At 38.6% G+C, this 19999-nt stretch overlaps 2 protein-coding genes across 2 annotated transcripts; both read right to left on the reverse strand.

Moving 5' to 3' along the window:
* Nucleotides 1-32: 32 nt before the first annotated feature.
* On the reverse strand, nucleotides 33-3010 carry LOC149011107 (polygalacturonase-like). Its single transcript, XM_089160467.1, has 4 exons — nucleotides 2412-3010; nucleotides 1018-1307; nucleotides 664-892; nucleotides 33-309 (listed from the first exon to the last, which is right to left on the reverse strand). Exons 1-4 carry the CDS (start codon nucleotides 2841-2843, stop codon nucleotides 91-93), a joined length of 1170 nt encoding a protein of 389 aa, XP_089016593.1. The 5' UTR covers nucleotides 2844-3010; the 3' UTR covers nucleotides 33-90.
* Nucleotides 3011-17826: 14816 nt separating this feature from the next.
* On the reverse strand, nucleotides 17827-19658 carry LOC149011108 (polygalacturonase-like). The gene is made up of 4 exons (XM_089162922.1): nucleotides 19167-19658; nucleotides 18785-19074; nucleotides 18410-18638; nucleotides 17827-18272 (listed from the first exon to the last, which is right to left on the reverse strand). Exons 1-4 carry the CDS (start codon nucleotides 19599-19601, stop codon nucleotides 18054-18056), a joined length of 1173 nt encoding a protein of 390 aa, XP_089019048.1. The 5' UTR covers nucleotides 19602-19658; the 3' UTR covers nucleotides 17827-18053.
* Between the last annotated feature and the right edge of the window lie 341 nt (nucleotides 19659-19999).

Below are 19999 nucleotides of genomic sequence, written 5' to 3' on the forward strand. Positions count from 1 at the left end.
CAAGTACAACTCAACAAAGAACACCGGCCAACACGGGCTTACATCGGTGGCATGAAGATAATTAAAAACCCTTCATGTACAAGTTTGGTTTTACAAACATGTTCCTGTAGTGGAAGTTTCAGTGGCAGTTCCACCAGCATTTTTACAAGATGTATGTGCTGGTTTCTTCATATATGTAAGCTTTACTCTGTGCAATCTGATCTCACTACATGGGTCTGAATGGCTACAATCAAATTTGATGGCCACTTGTGTTGCAGATGTTCCCCGAATATTTCTATATAGAACTTGACTCACCTTCACCCCTGAATGCTGCATACACAAATAAAAATATTATTTGATATACCATGTGTATGAATAGTCATCAAATTGGAGCTTTGGGCTCTCTCTCTCTCTCTCTCTCTCTCTCTCTCTAAATAAGAAAGCCAAGTTCCATGAACCCACATCACTAAATTAAGGTGGATGCCACTTCCCACGCCTCATGAGTGGTGGGAGATCAGCTTTGATGATTAAATGTCCCTAGAGATGATCATGTCTCAGTTCAGATACTATTGAGAATCCATTTCCCCCAGTGATGCGTTGTTATTGACTTCAATAGATTAGCTTGACAACCTTAACTGTGTAATGAATTTTATGGTTATACAGCAAACACAGCATTTCAATTACCTGGCTAGGGCACCCATAATTATCAGGACAATAATGCTGATCAATTATGATTGGATTTTGAACGTTCTGCATGACAATGTTACGGTACGTAACACCTCTCACGAACCCGTAACTTGGTTTTGCCCATGATTTTATCCTTACTCCGTTTTGTGTCTTTCTAAAAACGGAATTCGCCACCGTTACATTCTGTACTCCTTGTTCATGTAGATCCCTGGCCAAACTTCCGATGCTGCATCCACCAATTACAAATTTCATTCACATTACTATGGAGTCCTTAGAAGGCTATTTACGAACTCAATAATCAAAGCTTCAACAAACAAACAAACAAAATCATATCAAAGTTGGTTTTGTTACCTGACTCCATGGCCAGGTCCACATTTGAGGTGTTCGATCCATATGTTTTTGGAACCAGGGCCAATGGAAACACAATCATCTCCAGTCCTGATGGCGGACTTTACAATTGTTATACCAGTTGAGAACTGCAAATGTATGCCATCTGTATTGGGACTCTTTGATGGAGCGATGATCGTCACTCCCTGCACCAGCGCATTGGTGCATCCACCAAACACTATGTGTGATATTTGGCTATTGATTGATGTTAGACCTTTGATCACTATATTTCTTCCATAGTTGAATGTCATTGACTGTATAACAATAATAAACACACCAATTACCATTGTTAGAGTTACTTAATGGTGTTTAATCTAGTATATATGTGATAATTTAAAGACAAAAAACTTGATTTAAAATGCTTCATCACTTGTAGAACTTCTAGTTTTCGGTTTAAGTACCAACCACTTGTAGACACTCTTGTTGTTCCACCAAAAAACAGTAGATACTATGTTTTGGATAAAATAGTAATTAGAATTCAAAGAAAGTTGCGAATAGTTCTTAGAAATGTTGAAGTATTACTATTTGAGCTATACCTAATTTATGTTCTAATAAACTTCATTCGACGAGTACCAATATAACAATATCGTGGGCTTTATGGAAATTCTATTAACTGTAGAACTTAGTCTTATCCATAAACACTAGTAGACGTAGTCACATTTTCGGTTTTTTTTTTTTTGTGAAAGTCTTGGTATTCAAGAATAGCTATTCAGAATGTAATGCTTTAAATAAACCTTGTGCTTAAACCCTGATATTTAGAAAGAAAGTTTATCAATAGATGTACGAATGTAATGCTTTAAGGGCCTGTTTGGTTACATGAATCTGAGAATTATACCCGTTTGGTTGTAAAAATCTTTAGATTCATGAAATCTAGAGATTCACCTTTTTACACTAACAACGTGAATCTGTAGATTTATGGGTAAAGGGTGAAATCCAGAGATTTCAAAAAAACTATACATTTGATCATTCACAAAAATCACGTCGATCAAATAGTTTTTTAAGATGAATCCACAGATTTCATTCCACAACCAAACATCTAATTTTATAAATTATAACTCCATAAATTTGAAATCTATAGATTTGAAATCTCTAGATATTTGAAATCTCCAGACTCACGTAACCAAACAGGCCCTAAACAAACCTTGTGCTTAAACCCTGATATTTAGAAAGAAAATTTATCAATATATGTACACCAAATAATACATCAGCAGCTTGTGGTGCATCAGTCAAAGTGCATAACAGAACTACGTAAGCTGTCAGCCTCCTCAGAATCACATTAATATCATAAAGAGGCTCTTTAATACATTAATAATCATTGGGTTGGGTTGGGTTGGGTTGGGTTGAGTTAAGTCACATACCCGTGCTCCTGCAGGGCAACTCTTTCCGGCATTCCTGCAAGCCCAGAAGCTACGGCCCTGAGCGTCAATGGTTCCACCGTGGATGGTTAAACCATCAACCTTATTGAACAACAACCAGTTGCTTGAATTGCCGATAACTCGATAATCGGAAGGAGCAACAAGGGTAGTTCCAGACATCATCAATATGGTCATTCTGCTCTTGCATGGACCTTCAAAGACAACACGTTTCAGCAAATACCTTCCATTGGGAACGTAGATGGTGACTGGCTTGGCCGAGTTGCATGCCAAAGCCCATGTCTTTAGGAATGCCTGAGTTGCATCTGTTTTGCCGTCTGGTTTGGCACCAAAGCTGACAACATTGTAAGCTGCTTCTGCTACGATCAGAAGATGAAACGAGAGGTATAGAAGACTAGCAATTACTAGTTTAGCCATTCTTCTTCAAATGCAAAAGTCCACAGAGAGAGATTGACTTTGGTATTCATTGCAGTCACTATACTGGACCTTTATTTATAATGGTGAGCATAAGAGTACGTTGATTGAGAGCATGAAAATAACCCATTTTGATGACGAAACTGATTACTAAACGATCAGGCCGGTCATCACGTTCTTGCAGCAGAAATATATATTTGATAATCTGTTCTTGAACATGTATCTGATAATCGGTTATATGATCCATGATAAGCTATGGATTCTTTATCTACTCATTTTTATTATTTATATGTGTGTTGTAATAATATACTGCTGATAATCTCTTTAATTACCAAGTCCATATTCTCTTCAGAGGCATTGAAGGAGTGTTACCTGGGTCAGGCCTTCCCCATTAATTCAGAGCTTATAAATTTAAGCTTGGCTTATTTTGATTATAATCTAAAATCATTCTTACCTTAACTGGTTCCATAGATCCATATTGACTTTACAATATCATATTCACAAAGAACAACAGTTAAGAATTCTAAATTTCTCCATTCAAATGTTTAAGTTCATAGAATAAGAGAAGGTTGCCATTTGATAAATGGAGAACCCATTAGAATAAGAGAGATGCCATGTGATAAGAAGAGTGGTGGAAGAAAAGAGGAGAAGATAAAGGCGCAATCACAGGCCCAAAAAATGGCAGCAACAATGTGGAACTGTGCGTTCCAGTACTGACTTGTGCCTTCTTGTACTTCCTCTACTTCTTTTTCTTGGGATTGCTACAGAATCTCTCCTCTGCCCATCCGTTGTCAATCAATCATGTTTATTCTTACCCCAAAAAAAAACTAATAATCACCTTTTGATATTTGAAGGGTCGTTGATAAAGGAAATGTAGAATGTAAGATAAGTATCAATGAAGTTAGTAATATGTTCTTTACCATGCATGGTTTTAGGTATCACAATCGTATTTTTTCTATTGGATGCTATGTATTGATTTTATACTTTATCAGTATAGATCAATACCAGTTTAATATTATATCAATTTATGATGCAAACAACAAGTAATAAAGTTCAAAATTTTACTATTACATGCAAACAAAATTCTTATACCGACTCAGAAGATTGACATACAATAACATATATATTCTGGTGGGTGATTCAGATGATCCATTCTTTGAGATCTGCAATGGAAACACAAGGCCTTTTGCTTACTCGATTGTAACTTTATAAACCTAACATCCTCCCATTGAGTCATTGTGAGGTTTGGGGATTTTCACCTTCGAGTTTTGGGTGAAAGTTTTATGGAATGTCGTTTTAAGCTATTAGTTGAGAAGCCTGAATTGTAATCTTTATATATAGTGAAAGTTCTTTTTCTTCACTCGTCAACATATAATTCATCGTGTTAGTGTATGAACCATGCTAAATCTGACATATTTCTACGTTTTGTTCGTGAATAAAAATTTAATATTGTAAAATTTGATTTATTGCGTTCATAGACAATTCCGTACTTATGCTTAGTACTTTCACATTGAGATCTAAACCCAATCACTAATTATTTGATTAATAAAATCATGTGGATTAGAGCTTAAGCATTGAATGGCACATGCTATTGAGAAATATTTTTATCCACTATCGTGAGCATTAATACTTTAGAGTTCAAGTTCACACAAAGAGCTTAATTTAATAAAATAAAATAATAATAATAAACAAATGATACCACTAATGGTGATTTGTTCATTCAATGGATGTAGACCAAACACCTATAGCGCGCCTTTGACCTGAACTGAATCTGATTAGGTCAAAATTTTTGCTATTTTGTGATGCAAGTTTTACTCGAGATGATAATATAGGGGGCATTGATTATGCTCTAATCTCTCCAAGAAAGGATGTCCTTATGGTAGTTTATCTACTTCTACATTTCCACGATGTGATCTCTGGTGAAGTACTTGTCATACGTTAACCCTTGAAGGATTTTATTGAACGATGTTATTGTCGTCTTTGTGTCTTTACCGATAACCAATTAGTGTCTTCTTTTTTGATTACTTAGATTGGAAATCTTCCTGTCGAGGTTGAGGGTATTTTGGAGGATTCATTACTTCTATCATCCATTTGTGTTTCTTGTAATTTTTTTCATGTTTGTTGGGATGCCAATGGTTTGGCTGATTCCCTAGCTAGGAAGGCTCTATCTATTCCGAGTGAGACAATTTGGCCGTTATCCAATCCCTGGTTGTGTAGTGTTTTGCCAACTGTGTGGTTTTTTTTGTAGTTCTTCTACTTTCTATTGAAATATTTATTTACCAAAAAAAAAAAACATGATCACAAACTAATGTCCAATCAACCAAGGTTCGACATGTCGGCCCATGTCGCCGTGTCAGACCTTGGCAACTCGGGCAACATGTCGCCAAAAGTCGGGCGACTTTTGGTTGGGGTTCAATGAAAAATCGAACCCCTGTTTCGAAGGGTATTTCAGGTCATTTTAACCTGAAATTTGACTTGTAGCCTAATTTGAGGCCAACAAAAACATTGGGAACATTATTTTTGGCCTGAAACATGACTTAATCTAAAGTTTTTGATTGGCACATGCCTGGCTATATGCGGGCAAAACTGGAAGTTTGGAAAATTCATATAAACTAATGCAAACAATGCAAAGAGACCACAATGCGCAACTAGTGAATAGATGAACTAAAGTTTACAATTCACTATACAATTAGGTTGAGTATGGTTCATGCTTCACATTTTGTTGTCGACAGACACGGGGTCCCGCTCCCTGGTGAGCAAGTGGGGGTTCGAGGAAGCCGCCCCAGCAGGGGTGTGGGGGCAACGCCCCCGGAGCCTGTAGAGGTCCTACATCACTTTGGAAAAAATTGAACGAAAAATCGGTGAAAACCCGAATAAATCTTTATTAAATATGTGAATTGGGCGATATATCGCCGAAATGTCGACATTTCGGTGATATTTCGCCGACTTTTTGCAGAATTCGTGTTGCTGGGGGGAGTCGTGTCGCCACCCAGCGACTCTGCGATATACCGCTATCGCCCTGTGTTGGCATTATATCACCGACACAGTGTACCATGGTCTCAACTCATCAAACCTTGATCTTTACCAAAAAAAAAAAAAAAGAAACACTCTTCAAACCTTGATCAAATATTCCATTGGATCAATTCGTGAATCATCCAAATTTAAATTTAATTTGATTGTGTGGAGAAATCGCAAGTGACCCTCACCAAGGAGCTCAGTCTAATAGAATGGACTAGACACTAAATTGGCAAAGCCGCGCACGAGTTCGGCCAAGTACAAGAGCCCAAAATAGAAAGATTCCTAACTAGGGAAGGGAACAAAAAACTCGGAGAACACCCTAAGATACGTAAGACAAATCCCTAGTAGATAAGGATTCTCTAGGTCTAATGGTTGCTTACCATATTTGAGTGGGATGCCACTAATAAGGCGAGCAAGGACGCTCTACATCCAACTATCAATGATTCAGGGCCTACATTGCATCTAAGGGCCCATGGTAATCCCTCTAGACCTATATAAACCTTGTTGTTCACCATGCAAAGGAACATTCTTCATTATTCTTAATTTGCATTTAGGCTCTAAGGCACCACATGTCCAAGAGTCACCCTCAAGCTGTTGTGTTGCCAGTGAGTTGATCGTCACAAACATTCCCCCAACCACCACCAGTTGAGCACATTGTCTTGCAAGTTCTCATCTTCTCTAGAGAGCATGCATCAAGCTCTAGATGCAACAATTTTTGGTGTCATCTATAGGAAATTCAATACAAAGAAGCCATGGTGACTACCAGGAGAACAAGATTGGTTACTAGAGTACATTGGAGTAATAACAACCAACAACAACCGAATTAGAATCAACTCCCACTCCAGTCTTCTCCATGTGCGGCAGAAAAAATTGCAATGAGAATTCAGACTGACCCACTATTGGGTCATGTTGCTGCACAATCTGTTCGTCCCTTCAGCCGGTTGAACCTGCGAATGAGCTCGACCGTGGAGGTCGAGTTTTCACCTCCAACGATCTAGTTAGGGATCCGACTAAGGAAGACAAGAAAGTAATCAACAATAAGAATTCGAATAGTGATAGTTCTATTCAGCGTACCTTTCTCTTGTGCTCCCTTACCTTTTTATAGGTTTTCTACTTATGAGTTCGAGTGGGACTCAAACCTTAGTTAGGTTGTGATCTGACTCTTAGTCATTGAGTCTTACTCAAACATGAGTAGTTGAGTCTTGATTGAATATTGTTTCTTTGGCAAGAACCTTATTTAGATTCACCTTGTTGTTCAGCCTTTGTACTTATTCGATCGACCTTGACTTGGTCGGTCTGTCTTGATCCTAGCTGGTCGGATTAGGCTCAAACCGAACTGGTTTGATTCTGATCTGGTCGGACTGGGCTTAAACCGAACTGGTTCAGGTTTATTTATTCTTTCCTCATTAGGTCCCTCAAATTAGGTTCCCATCACCATTGAAGACTTCTGTAATACGCAACAGTAACTTCTGAAGGTTCATGGCATATTACACGGCTTGACACACAGTATTGGAGCTCCCTCCAATCCAAACCCTTACAATGAAGAATTGGTTCATGTGGCAAGCAATGTTGGGGGGAGTAGTGTCCTAGCAGCAAGATGATCAAGCGTCTTAGCAGCAAGACGTCCGCCCATCTCAAGGTGATAGTAGGCTATTCGTTCTGTTCCCAAAAGTCAAGGGGACTAGGGCGACCATTAAAGAGAAGATGGAATCCCCTCGAACATGAACAATAATCATCAAAGAAGTGTTCAGCAAATTGCGTTCAACCAATTGGGTGACCGACCATGGAGGACTCCTGAGCTCCCCCACAATAGACGAAAATATCTCATGAAGTGAAAAGCCCACCAAATGAAGATGAACGAGATTGGTCGATGGGGCGAAACGGAGTTTGTTACATTTTATGTTCGAGAAGGGATGGCTGACCATAATCTTGATGGGCGTATGAAAGAGTTCGCTTACCTAGATAGGAGGTTGGAGGAGTTGGATGAGATGTTGAAAAAGCTCAAAGACCCAAGGAAGGATGACATATTTCCAGTACTTAACAAGAACCCTTTCTCCCAAGAGATAATGATTATAGAGATGCCTATAGGTTTCAAGTGCCCTACCTTCTTGATGTTTCATGGAAAGGTAGATCCCCAAGAACATATCATCCATTTCAAGTCTGTGATGTTTGGGTTGGGGAAAATGACTCCACCTTATGCTGTACATTCCCCAACTTCTCTGAAGGGACCGGCCACTAAGTGGTTCACCAACCTAAAGGCAAGATCAATCACCAACTTTGAGCATCTCAGTACAACATTTACGTGGTTCCAGAGTGGGATCAATACTAAGAAGACTGGGGATAGCCTCTTTGCAGTCATGCAAGGATAGAAGGATTTAATCAGTGATTACCTAGCGAGTTTTGACAAAGTATCAATCGAGATTGAGCACCTGGATAAACAGGTTGCTTTCAATGATGTGTATCAAGGGATTATACATCCCAAGTTGCTCGGAATATACTCCAAGACAAGCCTGAGATGTATAATGAGTTGTTGAAAAGATGCCACAAACAAACAACCATCTCTGAAATAATTGAAGCCTAGCAAGGTGATAGAAAGGTTTAGAGCAAAGAGGGCAAGAATGGAAGTGACAAGGGGTAGAATTCAAGGAACCAAGGAAGGATGAAAATTGAAGAGGCTTGTCAGATTGAAAGAGAAGATCAAGAGACAAGACAACTACTCCCCTTAATACAAGCATGTTAAAGATCTTGATGCATATTAAGGGTAATGGCCTCCTCAAGTGGCTAGGGAAGATCCACTCCAAATAAGGAGCATTGGAGTACAATTAATAGATTACTAAGATATTTAAAAGGTATTGAAAACTATAGTTTACTATAGTGGTAAATCAATGGCCCCATAAGGGTATTGCAATGCTATATATATATATTTTTTTTTTCCTTTTTTTCTTTTTTTGATATTAGCAGATAGTGCAATCTCATGAAACTCCACAAAGCAATTATGTGGAATGAGCTCTACCCTGGAAGATGAGTTTGTAGCCTTAGGAAATGTAGAAACAAAAACCTAATGGCTTAGAAATTTAATGATAGATATGCCATTGTGGAAAAAATTAACGGCATTGGTATCACTACATTGTGATAATCAAACATTCATACACTAGACCAAGAACAAAGTATACAATAGTAAAAGGAGGTACATACGCCTTAGACACAATCTTGTGAGACAATATAGAGATTAAAAACTATTGATTATGTGAAATCAATAAAGAATCAAGATGACATGTTCACAAAGGCTAACTGTCAAGAACTTGTGTACTGCATATATAGGATTGAGGTTAAAGCCTAATCATCAAGTCACATGATGGATACCCTATCTATGTGAAGAGGCTAAATACATTAATTACGTTCAAGGGATACAAACAAAGTCATGGGATGACTGATTCAGAACTATTGTTTGTAATAGTTGAATTCTAAGGTGTAGATGAAGATAGTAGTACTACTGCAAGGGTGAGCTTGAGTAAAGTTCTAATTAGTCTAATCCTAAGAAATGAAGGGGTATGTTAGTTATGGTGCACATCAGAGACTAATCTAAGTGGATATAGGGGGTTGGTCGCTACCAATGAGATCTTATTGGCGAGTTCTCTGAACATTCATGAATCCATGATAAGGGACATGATCAGTTCAAAAGTCCAAAGTGTTAATATAATGGGTAGCTCCAAAAGTCGATATCTAGGACATGGATGATGGATCAGTCAGCTACATTAATGAGGAAAGGTTCAAGGTGTCTAAACTCTTACTTTGTAGCACGATTCATTAGATGTGGTATAGGTTCAAGTTCAAAAGGCACCAACGACGATGTGTCCTTTAGTGTCTAATAAAGTCACAACACGTGTTTTTTTTTTTTTTTTTTTTTAACTTATGGTTCGTTGTTATAATTCTAATAAAATTTTAATTATATATTAAGTTTCAAAATTCATCATTTCCTTTTTTTTATTTGATTTGCTTGCGTATAGTACTTATGAGTTAAGTGGTGAGGTCACTAGGAATATAATTAACTAATATGAAAGCCTTGTAAAAGATCTTAGTCATGGGTGATGAGGTGGGCATGCTTATTAGATGGAATTTTCTCAAATCTCAACATAGGTTAACATTGACCTAGAATTCCTATTAGCACCTTCATGGTAATTCATGGCCATTAGTGTGAAATCCCCCGGATTTTTACCCCTTTAACCCATGGCATCAAAATCGAGAAAATTGGGCCTCGAGTTGACGACAAATGTGGGCCATTCAAGTGGAGCCCAAAGGGTTGGAAATGGAACCAATGTTGGTGGATGACCCTTGTGATGACTCATCAACTCTCCTAAAGTTTAATTGAAGAGAGAAGATTAATCATGATGGTGTAAAAAGGATGATCTTGGAACGGCCATAGATCGGTGATGGAGAATCCAATTGACACAAAAAGGTATCAAAACAAAGAGCGTCGAAAGACATTTCCAACAAGCCAAAGATCTCCCAATTTGGACTTGATTTGGCCCCTCAACCAAGGCCGATCTATCGAACCGGTTGAACGGCCGGTCGACCGCCCCCAGCCCAGTTCGGGGCAGAATTGGGTTTTACCCTTTAAAACCCTATTTTGAAGCTCTCTTTCACTCATACTCGCATTTTATGTTGCTAGTACGAGGCTGAGGCTCAAGGAGGAGGAGAAACCAAGGGAGAGGAAGGTTCCTAACCATTCGGAAGCGTGCCGACACCCGAATCATAGCGAAATCATTAGAAAATGTGAGAATCCTCAAACCCTCTTCTTTAAGCTTGGTTTTATGAGGTGTTCTTCACAATAAATGATAGATTTGAGTAGTTGTTGCATGTTAGGTCTACTAAATGCTTGCAGATAGTTTTATTTATGTTTCTCTTTAGTTTGTGAGTGGTTTGTGTAGACCATTGTAAACGATTTCACGTTTTGACTCTCAGAGATGCTCCCGGGCGACTTACGAGAGCCAAATTTGAGGCTTTTTGATCCAAAACGAATTGGATCAAATTAAAGGTATACTTAGGACCCTATTGCTTCCAATTAGACATTCCCAAAGTTTCATTTCGATTCGACTTCGAATCGATGGTGAAATTTGATTTTTGCCTAAACTAGGTTGAGAAAGGTATGTTCGAAACTAGTTGGCAAATTAGGCTTTTGTTGAGTGATTTTCGGAACTTTATTAAAACCCAATTGACTTCTAATTTATGTCTAATGATCCTCTTACATGATTAGGTTTATTTTGATTATAATCACCAACTCCTAAGTGTGACTTTGTGGAACTTTGGAGAGCTTATGCTAACTAACAAGGTGAGGAATATACTCAACATTATCTTGCATGTTTAATTATGTAATTAAATTTCTTTATTGATATATTGCCTTGCTTTAATATTTATTATCTTGTGATTATGTGTGGAACTTTGCACGAATGAAAGGTAAGCAAGTATCATTACTTCTATTTTCAATATTCTTTGAAAATAAAATGAGAATGGATGAGATGGATGAGATTGAATGGATTGAGTGTTTTCTTTAATTTTCAAATTCTAAATTATTGATATGAAGATATATGGATGATGTTGAATTAAATTACTCTTTTTATTTTATGTTTCAAACTAGGGTTGTGGGTTCGCCCATTACCCTAGTGAACTTACATGAGTATGCATCTAGACCTAAGTATATGAATGCTAAGTGTCTAGAAGTGTTTGGCTAGGTAACCTCATGAGTACTACTACCCTTCCGGCAGGGGTATTGAAGCCGGTTAACCCGTGATGTTAGTGGCTGGGTCTTGAGCGTCAAGCAGGCTCACTATCATCATAGAGAGGTAGGGTTGCATATAATAGATAAGGGCTCCTGGGCGCTCAAGACCGTTGAAATGATCCGTGAGAGGACATGGAGAGCATCATGTCCATTATACGTGGATGACCACTGGGTTAAGGAATGGGATCCAACAGATGCCTCCCGTTGAGGATTCCATTCATAGGTGGAAAGGTATTGAACCAAAAGGGCACTAGGCATGAGGGGAGATATCTGGACCATATGTAGTACGAGACCGTATGACTTTGCCCTGGGCTAGGATTATCCTTGACACGCGCCAATCTCATACCAAACGATGATGTGAGAGAGTGGTGACCTATACCCCAACCATGGCTTGACAGGACTTTACCCAACAACCGTAGAGAACCCAATAGTTTTCTCTTGTTGAGGGAGAGTGACTAAGACCACCCAAAGGAGATTGGTGTACAAACTTAATGCGTGTCTACCATAGAAACCTCATGATAGAGTTAGGAGCATAATATCATAATCATTCATACATCATATCACTATCATTAATTACATTATCGATACTCAAGCTATATGTGTGGTGTGGGATCTTGTGTATGAATGCATGATATGATGTGGAATCTTGTGGACGAATGTATGATAAGATGTTGAGTTGACCTCACTGAGTTCTGTTGAACTAATTCCTTTTTCATATGTCTGTTTCTATTAGAATATTCTGTAGGTTATGAGGACTCCTTCCAAGTGGAGGATTCGTCGTTGGCAGGCTTTCTTGAAGGATTGACTGAAGAAGATGTAGACTTGCATGGAGCTTCATGCCCGTGCAAAGACTATTCTTATGAGGTTGGATTCTATTAGGGAATCAGTTTAGTTTAAATTCCGTTATAACAATCTATGCTTCCTTCAAACTCTGATGTCCATTTTGATTAACTTTAGATAATGGATGATTGTAACCTTTTGATAAACCAGATTTAATAACTTATTATTAGAACTTGATTTATTCTTTTCCTTTTAATTATGCTATATCATGTGTTGTATGGAATTGTCACAAAACCAAGCTCCTGCGGTGTATCACTCCCACGGGTATTCGGGTATGGCCGGATCCGGTTGGGTGGGGTGTGACAATTAGCAAGAGTGGGGGTTAAACAATTTGAATGGATTAACTACAATTCAACTCTAGTTCATAGCCATAAGGTGAAAATGGTATCTTCCACTTAATGGGGAAGGTTGGTAAAGGTAATTAATTCTCCATTGGTAAGGAATCGATTCTCCACTTAGTGGGGAGGTGGATCAAGACAATTGGCTCTCCACTTAACGGGGAAGGTGAGTTAAGACAATTGATTGACCCAATTCATTACCATACAGAACTCAAGGGGTACAATATTTGATCTAAAGCCTATATAAACCCATCCTCTTCCTTACATAATATGATTTTATACAATACAACACACACATTCTTGTTTACTTACTTTCTTGCAAAGTTTCTTCTTTTTCTTTGAGTTCATTTTAATGTTGTGCTGTAACTTTTGGGTCCTTGGAGGGACTAGAAGAACTATTCATCTTCTAATCGTAGGTTATTTTAATACAATATTTGGAATCTTGCCAAAGAATCACCATATTGTTGCCCCGATCCACAACTTCCTTGAGGCCACAAACCATCCCCAAGATCTCACAAGAAGTAATATCTCCTATGTCAGTGCCACCAACTACAACAAAGAGAGAGCTTCCAATATGATCATGGCAAAGAGTACCATAACCACCCCCATTGCTTTTAACAGAACCTTCAGTATTGAGAACAACCTAGCCATCCTAAGGAGGATCCCATCAGCAAAATGACGATAAACAGAGAGGGAGCTAGACAAGAATCTCCTAGTTCATAAAAAAATTGATGATGATGTGGGGTATCTTTCACAGAATGCTTCTCATCCTAGAATCTGTATTGCACAAAGTGGGTGATTTTGTAGAACACTTGGGAAGTCGTTGACTGTCCCCTACTGAAAACTCTATTGTTGCGCTCCTGCTAGATAGAATACACAAAACGTTGAAAATTGAGACAATGAATGGCGCAAACTAGGGAATTCCCTGCAAAGTGTTTTATAACCCACTGTATCTCCATGTTTCAAGGGTTCCAATCATGCGGCGAGAAGCCATTCATATTCAAAATACGGTGCCAAAGCTCAGTAGAAAAGGGCTAGTTGAAGAAGAGATTATCTGTGTCTTCCTCATTAGAATTACACAACAAGCATGTAGTGTCCGTCAACATATCCCAAGAAGTTAATCATTTCCTTGTGGGAAGACAATTAAGAACGACAAGCCAATTAATAAATGAAAATCTTGGAGGGTGCTTTTTAGCCAAACAACCATAGACCTGCCCACCTTTGTAGAAGGCCATCTAATTATATGAAAGACCGATTTCAAGGTGAATTTACCCAAGGAGTGCCCTTTCTAGACAACTAAGTCACCAGGAAGGTTTATAAAGGTGTGTGTGTGTGTGTGTAAGTGATCTCCTCCCATCAGCTAAGGATAATGCTATTTGTAATCCCCTTGCGCCAGCTAGCATCTTCACTACAAATGACGCTCAACTTGGACTTAGGATCACGACACATTGTTATCATTAGGAGAGCATCATCGCTCTTAAGAGGTCCAATGGGCAGCCAAGGGTCATGCCAAAGCAAGGTATCTCTCCCATCATGAATTAAGATGGTGATGCATTTACTAGCAATGCTCCAAAGACTCAAAATGGCCTTGAAAGAACTTGAGCAGTTAGACGGAACAAGGAGAGACCAAATGGAGTTCTTGCAGTGCCATCTAAGGCGAACAAATCTGGACCAAGTGGAGGTTCTATCACTCACCAACCTCCAAAGTTGATGCATCAGGAAAGTGGTGTTCCAATGATCTATATTTTAGATCTACCGAGGTCCCCTTCTTCTTTTAGACAACAAACTAGCTTCCATGCAACCCAAAAGGATCCATGATCACTAGAACCCTACAAAAGAAATTTTTCCATAATTTTATTGAGATGATTTACTACACTATGAGGGAGGCAAAAAATAGCAATCTAGTAACCAAACTAGTCCATGGGATTTTAAAGGGGATACCAATGCAATGTGGAATGAGATGGCTATGTGTATTAAGAAGGTGGCTAAAGATGTTCTAGGTGAATCAAAAGGAAATACCCATTCTTATAGAGAGACGTGGTGGTGGGATAGTGAGGTTCAAGCTGCCATTAGGAATAAAAAAGCTAGTTTTAAGGCATGGCAAAGAACTAAAGATGTTGAGGATCTTCATAGGTATAGGTTGGATAGAAATGAAGCTAAGAAAATTGCAGGAAAAGCAAGGGAAAGGAAGTATGAAGAGTTGTATAATAAATTGGGAACAAAGGAAGGGGGAAAATCTATTTATAAGATAGCTAAGATGAGGGATAGGAAGAGTAGAGATCATGACCATGTTAGATGTATTAAAAATGGGGATGGTAAAGTATTTGTTTGTGAGGAGGATATTAAGAAAATATAGGAAACCTATTTCTCTAGTTTACTAAATGAGCATTCTTCAAGCACTTATGTTTCGGATGATTACACTTTTCACCAAGGCACCAAGGTCCGAACTTATATACATAGAATTTCGATGTCCGAAGTAAAAGAAGCTTTAAGGAGGATGAAACTTGACAAGACACAAGGTCCTGATGAAATCCCAATTGAAGTATGGAAGAGCTTAGGAACCCATGGACTAGTTTGGTTGACTAAGTTGTTTCATAAGATTATGAGCACAGGGAAAATGCCAAATGATTGGAGGAGAAGTGTTGTGGTTCCAATTTACAAAAATAAAGGAGATATTCAAAGTTGTAATAACTATAGGGGCATTAAATTGATGAGCCATACGATGAAATTATGGGAGAGAATAATTGAAACCCGTTTGAGACACTTAACTACGATTCTGAGAGAACCAATTTGGGTTTCTGCCGGGAAGATCTACAACGGAGGCTATTTACTTAATTAGGAGACTTATGGAAAGGTATAGAGAATGTAGGAAAGATCTTCATATGGTATTTATTGACCTAGAAAAAGCTTATGATAGAGTCCCTAGAGCGTTAATTTGGCAAGTACTAGAGCAAAGAAGTGTTGCAAGTAAATATATAGATATAGTTAAGGATATGTATGATGGTTCGGTGACTAGTGTTAGAACAGTGGGGGGACAAAGTAATGAATTCCCGATAACAGTTGGGCTACATCAAGGGTCAACTTTAAGCACATATCTATTTGCACTGGTAATGGATGAACTAACCAAAGACATTCAAGATGAGGTCCCCTGGTGTATGCTTTTTGCGGATGATATTGTGTTGATTGATGAGACCCAAGTGGGGATTAATACCAAATTAGAATCATGGAGATTAGCTTTGGAATCAAAAGGCTTTAAACTTAGTAGATCGAAGACAGAATATTTAGTTTGTAACTTTAGTCATGATCGGCCAGATGATGAGGTGGTGATACTTGACGATAAAGAGATTCCTCAGAGTGATTGTTTTAGGTACCTAAGTTCAATCATAAGTAAAAGAGGTGATTTGGAAGATGAGGTTTCCCAAAGAATTAAAATAGGGTGGATGAAGTGGAGAGGTGCGTCCGGGGTCTTATGTGATCGGCGTATTCCATTAAAGCTTAAAGGAAAATTTTATAGGACCGTTGTTCAACCAGCTATGATGTACGGTGCAGAGTGTTGGGCTGTTAAAAAGAATCATATAGATAAACTCAGTGTAGCAGAAATGAGGATGCTAAGATGGATGAGTGGCAAAACTAGGATGGATAAGATAAGAAACGATCATATTAGAGTTGGGCTGGGAGTTGCTCCCATAAGTGATAAGCTTAGAGAAAGTCGTTTGAGGTGGCACGGCCACGTTCAACGGAGACCTATAAATGCTCTTGTACGGAGAAATGATATAATCCATATTGAAGGAACTAGAAGAGCTAGGGGTAGACCTAAGATAACCTTAGGAGAAGTGGTGAGAAAGGATATGTATAGCTTAGGCCTTGTATCTAGCATGGCCTCGAACATAACTGATTGGAGGGCAAGAATCCATGTAGCGGACCCCATTTAGTTGGGACGAGGCTTATTGTTGTTGTTGTTGTTGTTGTAGTAACCAATGATCCCCAAGATGACAAAGTGGATGAGGGTGAGTCTTCCTACAAAAGGAAAAACACTATTCCACCAAGAACTCAACCTTCCCTACACTTCAGTGATCAATCTTGCATAATCCGATGCCTAGGGTCTTTTAGAGGTCATTGGCACCCCCAAATATATGCTAAGAAAATATCCCATGTTGAACCCGAAGGTGTTATAGAAATCCTGCTCCCCTACCCCAACAAAGAAGATTAGGGACTTCCCTGATTGTGAGGCTAGATTTAGTAGAAAAATGGGAGAAGATGTCATGCAAGACCACCACATTGTTCCTTGAGGCACGCCCATCGTCTGCAAAGCAAACTAAGTTGATGGCAGGACCTTGACATGGGGGTGGCACTCATACGATCTTGCAGAAACAACTGCATCTAACAAATCACAGAAAAACTTAAGTAATGAACCTATAAATGAAAGAACCCACTGCAATGGGTCTATAGTTATGAAAAGTGTTCTAGGCATCACCTTTGGGAATAAGGGTGATGCAAAAAATCTTGATCTGATTCAGATGATAAGGGGGATGGCCTTGTAAAGGTCTGCACCAACATATTCCAACACTTCTTATAAAAACAAACCCTAGAGGCCTAGATCCATTTGTACTCCAACAGCTGTTATCATCGGCCCCAAAAACAAAAGCCTTGATTCCATCAACAATGAAAGGTCAAATCATGTGGATACTATATTGATCAGAGAGCTTTCTGTCAACTGGCAACTCAAAGTTTCCAAATTCCAATCCTGCTCAAAAAATCTAGCTGCCTCTTTCAGCAGGATTGGAATTCCATCTACCATTAATGCCTTGAATTATAACAATCCGATTAGAGTTATAACGACTCTTGATTGAGTTGTGGAAGAAGTCATCAGTTAACCCCAATCCTCAACAATGGTTGTGCATTTGTAATTTCACTTTTCCAAGGATAGTATTTTAATTGATTGCCCATTCAAGGGTGTATATGCAATTTGCTCTTAAACTTGTAGACTTAATTTGCTATACAAGCTTCGGCCCAAACTTAGTTATATTATCATAATTGTTTATGATATAATTGGCTTCTTGTTGTGCTAGGCCTATTACAATTTGAAAGGCACAATCATGTGTATATAGAGCATCTTTATGACATTTACTTTCTGTTGGACTCAATGCATTTAAATTTAAAATTAAAATTTACATTCATGAACCATGCTAGTAACATGAAGGTAATTAAAAACCCTCCCTCCATGTTAATAGAATTTGGTTTTCACAAACACCTTCCTGACATACTCGATTCAGTTTCAACTCCACCAGCATTGTTACAAGAGGTCTGTGCTGGTCTTTTCCTATATGTAAGCTTAACTCCTTGCAATCTGATCCCACTACATGGAGTTGTATAGCTACAATCAAGTTTAATGGCCACTTGAGTTGCAGATGATCCTCGAATATCTTTATATAGAACTTGGCTCACCTTCACCCCGGAATTCTGTACAGACAAAAAAAATAAACTTCACAACTTCAGACTTCTTTATATCAATCAAGGAGGCCATAACATATTATGTTTCAAGAGGGGGAACTCCAAACAAAATATTTCATAAAGTGGAAAGAATCATCTATATATACCTGGTTAGGGCAACCATAATAGTCAGGGCAATACCGTTGATCGATTATGATTGGATTTTGAACATTCATCATGATAAGGTTATTGTACGTAACACCCCTCACGAACCCGTGACTCGGTTTCGCCCATGATTTTATCCGTACTCCGTTCTGTGTCTTTTTGAAAATGGAATTCACTACCGTAATGTTCTGGACTCCTTGTTCATACATATCCTTACCTAGACTTCCAATGCTGCATCAACCAAGCACCAAATTCATTCACATTAATATGGAGTCTAGCAAAAAAAAAGAAAAACTCAAAATCTGGATCCTTGACTCAATGTCACTATTGAGAGATTCTAGGCTCAAAAATCTGATATGTAATTATATTTTGCTTACCTGACCCCATGTCCAGGTCCACATTTGAGGCGCTCGATCCATACATTGGTGGAGCCTTGACCAATGGAGACACAATCATCACCAGTACTTATACTAGACCTCAAAATGGTTATGCCAGTTGAATATTGTACATGTATGCCATCTGTGTTTGGGCTCTTTGATGGAGCAATGATCTTTACTCCTTGCACCAGTGCATTGGTGCATCCATCAAATACTATGTGTGACACTTGACTATACACTGACTTTAATCCTTTGATCACAATGTCTCTTCCATAATTGAATGTCATTGACTGCATAACAACAATAAAAACATTTTTTTGATTTATCTTATGAAGTATGAATTGGTCAAGTACTTAACATTTGGTTTGAGAAAATGACATACCCGTGCTCCTGCAGGACAACTGTTTTTGCTAGACCTGCAAGCCCAAAAGCTATGTCCCTGAGCATCAATGGTTCCGCCATGGATGGTCAAGCCAACAACCTTATTAAACAACAACCAGTTGCTGGAACTGCCGATAACGCGATAATCGGAAGGAGCAACAAGAGTAGTTGCAGACATCATCAATATGGTGATTCTGCTCTTGCAAGGACCTCCGAAGACAGCAGTTTTGAGCAAATACCTTCCATTGGGAACGTAGATGGTGACTGGCCTGGCCGAGTTGCATGCCGAAGCCCATGCCTTTAGGAATGCCTGCGTTGCATCTGTTTTGCCGTCTGGTTTGGCTCCAAAGCTCACCACATTGTAAGCTGCTTCTGAGGATGAGAAGAAGAAGAAGAAGAAGAGAGATAGAAAACTAGCAACTACAAGCTTAGCCATTCTTCAAATGCAAAAGTGCACAGACAGAGAGAGAGAGAGAGAGAGAATGACTTTGGAATTCGTTCCAGGCATCATTTTGGCTTTATATTCAGGTCAAGCTACCATAACTGTTTCTGTTTCCTGAATCTCCGGTGGGAAATAATGAACTTTGATGAGTTTAATCATTTTTTTAAATGTCACACTACCCACACCTCATCACGTTCTTGCTGCAGAAAATTGATAACTTGCTGCAGAAAATTGATAACTTGCTTTTTTTTATTGATAATCGATTACACAATCCTATTAGAGCATCTTGATACGTTGTATTAACGCTAGCTATATGTATTAATCATCAGATCGAAAAGAAGCTTTAATTTGGAGTGTACCAAGCAATGAACAGTTCTAAGTCCCGGCTCGGC

Source organism: Hakea prostrata, chromosome 7 (genome assembly GCF_041222555.1).
Source record: "Hakea prostrata isolate BN-2017 chromosome 7, UWA_Hpros_2, whole genome shotgun sequence".
NCBI lineage: Eukaryota > Viridiplantae > Streptophyta > Magnoliopsida > Proteales > Proteaceae > Hakea > Hakea prostrata.

Coding starts and splice junctions, on each gene's coding strand:
- LOC149011107 (XM_089160467.1), bottom strand. CDS start 2,843: ATGGCTAAACTAGTAATTGCTAGTCTTCTATACCTCTCGTTTCATCTT. Junction 893..1,017: donor GGACCTGGCCATGGAGTCAG/GTAACAAAACCA, acceptor TGGTGGATGCAG/CATCGGAAGTTTGGCCAGGG. Junction 310..663: donor ATTATGGGTGCCCTAGCCAG/GTAATTGAAATG, acceptor TTGTGTATGCAG/CATTCAGGGGTGAAGGTGAG.
- LOC149011108 (XM_089162922.1), bottom strand. CDS start 19,601: ATGGCTAAGCTTGTAGTTGCTAGTTTTCTATCTCTCTTCTTCTTCTTC. Junction 18,639..18,784: donor GGACCTGGACATGGGGTCAG/GTAAGCAAAATA, acceptor TGGTTGATGCAG/CATTGGAAGTCTAGGTAAGG. Junction 18,273..18,409: donor ATTATGGTTGCCCTAACCAG/GTATATATAGAT, acceptor TTGTCTGTACAG/AATTCCGGGGTGAAGGTGAG.